The following is an 8514-nucleotide window of genomic DNA, read 5'->3' on the forward strand; positions in this document are numbered from 1 at the left end:
TGGGAGCTTGTATCCCCACCACATGGAAAGAAGGCAGTAGGATGTCGTTGGGTGTTTACAGTGAAGCATAACCCAGATGGGTCAGTGAGTCGGTATAAAGCACGCTTGGTGGCTAAGGGATTCACTCAGACATATGGCATTGATTATGATGAGACATTTGCACCAGTTGCAAAGATGAATACTATCCGGGTATTGCTCTCTCTTGCTGCTAACTTAAACTGGCCTCTTAAACAGTTTGATGTCAAGAATGCTTTTCTTCATGGAGAACTTATGGAGGAAGTGTATATGGATCTTCCCCCTGGATATAAAACTACTCCTTCAGGTACCTTTGTGTGCAGATTGAGAAAATCTTTGTATGGTCTCAAACAATCACCTCGTGCTTGGTTTGGAAGATTTTCTCAGTTCATGAGAAAGATTGGTTATAAGCAGAGTAACTCAGACCACACGTTATTTCTCCGACACCAACAAGGGAAGGTAACAGCTCTGATCATATATGTTGATGATATGGTTGTTACTGGTAATGATACTGTTGAGATGGATAGCTTGCAAAACCAGTTAGCCACAGAGTTTGAGATGAAGGACCTAGGTGCACTCAAGTACTTCTTGGGCATTGAGGTAGCCAGGGGGAGTGAAGGCATCTATCTGTGTCAGAGGAAGTATATACTTGACCTATTAGCAGAGACAGGTATGTTGGATTGTACTCCAATTGACACTCCTATTGAGCAAAATCACCGATTAGCAGAGTATCCTGACCAGGTACCTACCGACAAGCCTCGTTATCAGAGGTTAGTTGGACGTCTGATTTATTTGACACACACCAGACCTGATGTTGCATATGCAGTAAGTGTGGTGAGCCAGTTCATGCATAATCCCAGTGTGGATCACATGGATGCTGTTGTGAGGATTCTGAGATACTTGAAGTCCGCTCCTGGGAGAGGAGTAATGTTTTCTAAACACAACAATGTCCTTGACGTTTGTGGTTTTACAGATGCAGACTGGGCTGGAAATATTACAGATAGAAGGTCTACATCAGGATATTTTACCTTTGTGGGAGGTAATCTTGTTACTTGGAAGAGTAAGAAGCAAAAGGTGGTGGCTCGGTCTAGTGCTGAAGCAGAATATAGAGGTATGGCTCATGGAGTGTGCGAGTTGTTATGGCTGAAGAATGTATTACGAGATTTGAGGGTTAAACCCAAGTGCACCATGCAGTTATACTGTGACAACAAGGCAGCCATTGATATCTCACAGAATCATGTGCAACATGATCGTACTAAGCATGTGGAGGTTGATCGTCACTTTATAAAGGAGAAACTAGATGCTAAAATTATTAGCTTTCCTTTTGTCCCTACAGAAGAGCAACTTGCAGATATACTCACAAAAGGAGTTTGTAAGAAGGTCTTCTATGACTCACTTGGCAAGTTGGGCATGGTGGATGTGTATGCGCCAACTTGAGGGGGAGTGTTAGCGTGAGTCATGTATATAGTTTAGGAATGTAAATTAAATTGTTATTACTTTCCTAGTCTAGATGTGTAGTACATGTGTAGTACATGTAGGGTTAGGGTTTGTACGTATTGTATCTCTATATATAGCCTCCACTGTGAGATGAATAAGATATCAGAAAATTCATTCTCTAAAACCTCGTTATATTTGACTTAACCATTAAGAGGAGAGAACTCCAAAGACTAGTTTTGCAGAAAGATAGTGTAGTTCCAAGAGCATGCAAGGACCTCTTTTGGAACATGTGCAAAGTTGTTCACCTATTTTATGCAAAGCATGACGGATTTACTGGTCATGACTTGATGAAAACCGTAAATGGAGTCACCCAAGAACCTATCATTCTCGGTGAATTGCAAGAAGGGAAATGAATGGCTGGTCCATCAAAGCTAAACATTAGTGTTACTGTGCCAGTTATTGGACTAGGTTAGAAGTCTGAAGGCAAACAAACAGCAGCATTCTTTTATTTCTTGGTTAGTTTTAAATTTCTGGTATACACAGTTCAGTGAACCTTATATCAATGATCAAACACAGGTAGAAGTTTTATCTTGTGCTTTCTTTTTGGTCATGCATGGCTAGCTTTTTTCATTTTTTTGTTCTAGCATCATAATAAAAAGCTTGAGATAGCCCTCAGAACAAAGTCAACAAACCAGCAGACCTGCTTGACAAGGAACGAAGAACCAAACGCGATGCAGTATAAGGGGAGCATTTGAAGGAATACAATTAAGTATACACGTACATTAACACTGACTAGGCAAGCTCAATCTCAAGAATGAGCGCCTACCCTAGAAACAACTGGCTAACATCTTACAATGCAGAACTGTGTTACAAGCACTTATTGAAATAGCCCAACTACATCTCAACCTTGTCCACCGGAAGGTGTAGGTGGTCTATTTACAGCTTTCCGGCCCACTGGTGCTGGCGGTGTTTGTAATAGTAAGCGGTTAGTCAAGTGATCTTTAACCTCATCAATCTCCAAGTGAATCCCATGCGACATGCTCTTCACTGTAACAATGGCAGTAAGTAACTCATTAACTTGTAATTTTAGCAGTTGACTCAGAAAAATTATAGTCATGCTATTCCTGGCAGTGTAAATTAATACGATGAGTTATATCATATTTTTATGTATATGATTGAACTTGATCAATGAACCAACCAGCACTCGTTAGTTCATAACTTCTATATACAGAGAGCTACAGAGAGGAGAGATGGAGAGACTTACTGTGGATTGGGATTTCAGGAACTCTAGAAGCTAAGACTATCTCGGACGAGATCAACAGCCATAATAGAATCAGGGGAATCATGTAAACAGTGCTTGAGGCCTTGTGATACGAACCATTTTGGATACGAATCATTATCATGAGATGTATATTGTATGTGCTCAATGGACGGAACTATATAAGTAGGTTAAAGTAGCAATTGCTTCTCGATTTCCTCCAATTTCCTAATCACGAACAGGTCTATGCGGATATTCGACCAATTTCCAAGTCAATGTCATTTGGTCTGACGCCCCTAGATACGAGTTCCCATCGGTTGAATTAAGCCATCCTAAACAAATCCTAGTAGCAAGCAATTAATTAGCTCAATGGGAAATGACATACGTAGAATTAGCTTATAGTAGTCTCACAATTTTCATACATACACAGTTACACACACATATCCAATATATATTACGAGTTTTAAATTCGTGTTTGAAGACCAAAAATATAGTCTTTGATCATTTTAGTCAAATTACGACCTAGTAATATCCTTATAGAATATCATTTTACAAGAAAAAAGAAGAGCAAATAACACATATTTGGGTCAAAAGCCCAAACCCTCGTACATGCCCGGGCCCAAGTAAACAAAACCCAAGCCGAGAGACCGAGTCATCGCGACACCATCTCTCAAGCCAAGACCTCGCCGTCAGCCCCATCGCACCACCGCCGGTCTACCCGCCATCCCACCATCCAACCATCCTCCACATCGCCGTCACATGCCTCTTCATACGGCTACCCCAGACTAATTATAGGAACTCAGGAAGTGTTCGATTCAACGCAAAATGAAGCAGCAGAGTTGCACTAAGATTATTCATGCATGTTCACCAGTGACTCCCTTGCTTCGCTTTTTGTTTTATATCTTCAACCTTTCTTTCGTAAACAACTTACCCACATCACTACAAAAACTGCCTCAATACGAAGATTATATACACCCAAATTGTATGATGATTGTGGCTGATGCCTTTTCATTTATGTTTTGTTAATTGCATTAAGCGATAAATTGAGTTGTTTTGAATAGCAGTACTGGCTTTTCAAAAGAAAAAGATTTACCGAGTACGTGAAGGCCCATACGATAACTCGAGAATTTTATTCTTTTGTCCTCTGAATACATGAAAAAGTTGACATGAAACGATATATGAATATGCCAAAGAAAGTAAAGAAAACTTATTGTTGTGCCCACGCTCGTAGATGACACTTGAGATCTTAACCAATGAGTCGTTCAATTGTAATCTCTGGGAGTCTAGAGAAATTTGCACCTTGGGATGACAACACCTGCTCAACCATAAGCATTGTTGGCCTAGATTGTGGATGGGAATGTTTGCATGCAATTGCCAGCCTTGCAATTGTTATCAGTTCATTCTGAACAGTTGGTAGAGGAGGAGGCAGGCGTTGGTCCAGTACATCATTCAGCAGTATCTCTTCGTTGTCGCATGTGTGAGTTGAAAAGGAGGAGACGAAATCAGCCAGCTTCTTTCCCATGATCACTTCCAGTGCCAATACCCCAAAGCTATAAACATCACATTTCTCTGTTACCTTCATTGTGTAAGCTAACTCTGCCAAAACAATGAAGAACAGTAGACAGGAAAGTCATTAATATCTAGGACGAACTATACAATCTAGGATTTAACTTTGTTTCAGTTAGTTAATTACCTGGTGCTATATATCCATATGTGCCAGCTGGGGCAGTCCAATGTGATGAGTCTGGATTCAAAAGCTTGGCGGTGCCGAAGTCTGAAACAACAGGCTCATATTCGATATCCAGCAGTATGTTGTTGCTTGATACGTCTCGATGCACAATAGGTGGAGAGTAAGCATGATGCATGTAAGACAGGGCATGAGCTACACCTTTCACAATCCTCACCCTTGTGCTCCAGTCCAATTTCTCAGCTTCATATTCTTTGCTCAAGATCGCAGCCAAGCTACCCTTTTCTAGGTAGTCATAGACCAAAAATGAGTGATGGGAATGCGAACAGAAACCACGAAGTTTCACAATGTTCCGATGTCGTATCTCCATTAGTGCCCTTATCTCAGAAAGGAATTCCTTCCGAGATGTCTCCTCACCAATAAGTATTGGGTGGAGTTTCTTCACTGCAAATATGCTTCCCGATAGCAGCTTTGCCTTATAGACACTTCCGGATCCTCCTTTTCCGATGCAATGGCTGACATCAAAATTATTGGTTGCCTTGATGATTTCTTCGTACATTCTTTTACCATCAAAGTCGAATATTGAGAAGACTTCTTTATGCATATCACCATCTTCTGTAACCTGTTCTTTTCTCCTTCCGTTTCTAATCAAAGCAATTCCAAGGGAAGCAAGGAGAAATACTCCTACTGTAAGAGAAATGATCAAAAGAATCAGCTTTCGATCCTTTGTTGAAGTATTCCTATTTCCCACGGTAAGAACATAACAGGGGTGAAGTCCTCTGACGTTGCCACACAGTCCTATATTACCTTCCAAGACAGCATGTTGAAATGCTTTGTTGTTGGGGACGGGACCCTGCAATTGATTGTAGGACATGTCGACCAGATCCAAGGCATTCATCTGATCAAAATTGGGGATGAGACCGGAAAGGTTATTGTGAGAAAGATTTAGCTTCTCCAAGCTTAGGAGTTTGCTCAATTGTGGTATCCGACCCTCAAGTGAGTTGTGGCTTAAATCTAGTTCGGAGAGGTGAACTAAGTTCCCCAACTGGAATGGAATTTCTTGACAGAACTTGTTGTTGCTGAGATTCAAGAAGATCAACTGGCTCAAGTCACCCAAAATGCTCGGAATTGACATATTGAATTTGTTGGTGGACAAATCAAGAAGTTGAATATCAGCAAATGATCCGAATTCTGAAGGTATACCACCAGAGAGTTGATTGTCGTTCAACATCAGCTTGAGCAAAGAAGTCAATCTCCCAGCCTCACTAGGAATCACCCCAGCTAAAGTATTTGAAGAAAAATCAAGTAGTTCAATTTGGGTCGCTTTGCCAATCTCTGGTGGTATACTACCAGTGAGGTTGTTTCCCGCAATTCGTAAGGTTTGTAGTTTTGAACATTGTCCCCAGATGGGTGAGATTTCACCATGTAACTTATTGTGGCTCAGGTCTATGTATAGAAGATTCGGATATGCACCTAGTTGCTCAGATATATTTCCAGTGAAATGGTTATCTTCAAGGCGGACTCTGACTAAGCTCTTGCATCTCTTCAAGCTTCTGGGGAGTGGACCCGTCAAATTGTTGGTTTGTGCTGAAAAATTTTCTAGCAACCCACCACGACAAATGTTTTGGGGTAGATAACCAGAAAATCTGTTAGTATCCAACTGCAGCACAACCAACTTCAGTAAATTCCCCACCTCCTGAGGAATGGAGCCAGAAAGTTGGTTATCCCGGAGGATTAAGGATTCCAACTTGCTCAATTGACCAACTGTAGTGGGAATGGGACCACTGAGTTTATTTGTGTTTAACTGTAGATCGACAAGGTACATAAGTTTCCCTAGCTCTCTAGGAATGGTGCCAGAAAGTTTATTGCCAAAGAGATAAAGAATGGTGAGCTTTGTCAGATTACCTAAAGATGGAGGAATTGAACCATAGAGTTTGTTCATGCTCAATGATAGAGACACCATAGATTTCAAGTTCCCCATCTCTTTTGGAATGGTGCCAGAAAGCTGATTTTCATAGAGATAGAGAGCCTTAAGGTCTGATAGATCACCTAAAGATGTGGGGATTGAACCAGAGAGATTGTTTGTTTGAAGGAACAACCAGACTAGTTTCTTCATATTTCCTATCTCTGAAGGGATAGAGCCAGAAAATTTATTGTTGTTCAAGTACAACAGAGCTAGCTCTTTTAAATTTCCAAGAGTTGGAGGGATGGAACCTGATAAGTTGTTGGTATCCAAATGGAGTTCAACCAAACTAGAAAGGTTTCCCATTTCTGGAGGTATGAAACCAGTAAGTTGATTCTCATTAAGAACCAAATAATTCAGGTTGCTCAAACTACCCAGAGATGCAGGAATAGAACCAGAGAGTTGATTCTCATTGAGAGCCAAAGAAATCAAGTTACTCAAAGTACCTAAAGATGCAGGAATATGGCCTGAAAGTTTATTTGCATTCAGAAGCAAATAATTGAGGTTGCTCAACTCACCTAGAGAAGGAGGAATTGGACCTTCTAGAGTGTTGTTGTACAGAGAAAGAACCTCAAGAAACTTAAGCCGACTGAATTCTTTAGGAATTGATCCATTCAACTGATTTTCATTTAGGTCTAATTCCTCCAGCTTTGGTAAAAGACCAATTGCTGGCGGGATGGAACCAGAGAGTTGATTTGCAGAAAGAGACAAATATGTCAGACTGCTTAGATTTCCCAGAGAATCAGGAATTGAACCTTCTAGACTGTTGTTGTAAAGAGCAAGCTCGTAAAGAAACTTGAGGTGACCTATTTCTTGGGGGATTGAGCCATTTAACTGATTAGAGTTTAGGTGCATGATCTTAAGATTTGTTAGAAGACCAATGTCCGGTGGGATTCTCCCAGACAATAGATTGCTAGACAGATCAAGATAGATGAGTTTTTGGAGGGAACCAATTTGTGGGGGGATGGCATCAAAAATTGTATTGTAGCTAAGGTCAATATATTCCAGGTGGGGTAAGGAGAGGAATGGAAACTCATGCAGCGTACCTTGAATACCAGAATTTGTGAGGTTTATCCTGTTGACTCTTCCTGCATCGTTGCATGAAACGCCAGTCCAATGATGGAATGGGCATCCTTCTGGTTTTCGAGTGGTGGAATTACTCGGAATGTAAGTCCAAGAGGTCAAGTTATTGTGGGTTTGGATTGGAAAGCTGGTTTTCCATTTTAGAAGTGCCTCTGCTTCACTAGAAGTAGAACTAAAGAGAGCAAGAGCATTATGTGGTGATAGTACTAGTAGAACATAGAGAATAACGCAAGCTACGAAGTAAGCTCTACCATAACAGCATGCTGCTGTCATGATTCTCATGGGTTTAAAGTGTATGTGCTTGCTGTATGAATAACTTTGATGCGCCAGGGAATTTTTTATATAGTACTCTGCAATATTGGCAGCATTATATATCTAGTGAACGTCATAGATCATACTTGTAATAGTTTCAGAGGTGAAACTTAATACCGATCATCGTTTACTGAAGTCTTTAGTCTTCGTCCGTTATCAGTGAAGTTAAAGTTGGAAACTCGGCATATTTTCGTGTTCGAAACTTTGAATTGGCAACGAAAACGATAGAAGTGAGTCTTTTGGTGTTTGACCGGCCTTAACGAGCGTCTCTTTTGGGTTAAGAATGCCGAAGAGATTCGATTTAAGTCCTGGCAAGTATTGAACGATGAACAGATCGATCGATGAAAACGAATTGGGACCTGCTGTCATCACTTTGTTTCTTCTTATGACGATTTTGAGTGGCCTTAAAAATGAACGTGTCTGTTGGGTTTGTACTCCAAAACGAATGGTGGAGGGGTTCATGGCATGGACGTGACTGAAAAACCAGTCGATCCTTCTTGTTCCATACGTCGACAATCAGTCTTCGTTTTAAGTCTCCATTTGTCTCGTTGAAGGGTAATCTGTATTCAACTTCTTCTTTTTCTAGTACTGATCATCAAAGATGCGTATATCCAACGTCCAAACTAACCACTTTGCTTTTGTTTTCGTGTAGTTAGATAGATATCAATTATACTAGTGCATAAGATTACTGCAATTAAGCCTACTCCCGACATTGCAGATAATTAGTGCACTTTAAGTCTGTACGTACTCTGATGAGTA

The 8514-nt window shown here is 40.7% G+C and overlaps 1 protein-coding gene across 1 annotated transcript; it reads right to left on the reverse strand.

Moving 5' to 3' along the window:
• Window positions 1-3821: 3821 nt before the first annotated feature.
• Window positions 3822-7804, reverse strand: LOC126788672 (probable leucine-rich repeat receptor-like protein kinase At1g35710). Its single transcript, XM_050514680.1, has 2 exons — window positions 4404-7804; window positions 3822-4306 (listed from the first exon to the last, which is right to left on the reverse strand). Exons 1-2 carry the CDS (start codon window positions 7723-7725, stop codon window positions 3957-3959), a joined length of 3672 nt encoding a protein of 1223 aa, XP_050370637.1. The 5' UTR covers window positions 7726-7804; the 3' UTR covers window positions 3822-3956.
• Window positions 7805-8514: the final 710 nt, after the last annotated feature.

This window comes from Argentina anserina, chromosome 3 (assembly GCF_933775445.1).
Source record: "Argentina anserina chromosome 3, drPotAnse1.1, whole genome shotgun sequence".
Taxonomy (NCBI): Eukaryota; Viridiplantae; Streptophyta; class Magnoliopsida; order Rosales; family Rosaceae; genus Argentina; species Argentina anserina.

What these genes read in the sequence shown, in the direction of transcription:
- LOC126788672 (XM_050514680.1), bottom strand. Translation starts at nt 7,725, where the DNA reads ATGAGAATCATGACAGCAGCATGCTGTTATGGTAGAGCTTACTTCGTA. An exon ending in ATATGGATATATAGCACCAG is followed by an intron (nt 4,307 to 4,403) that starts GTAATTAACTAA and finishes TTGTTTTGGCAG; the next exon opens with AGTTAGCTTACACAATGAAG.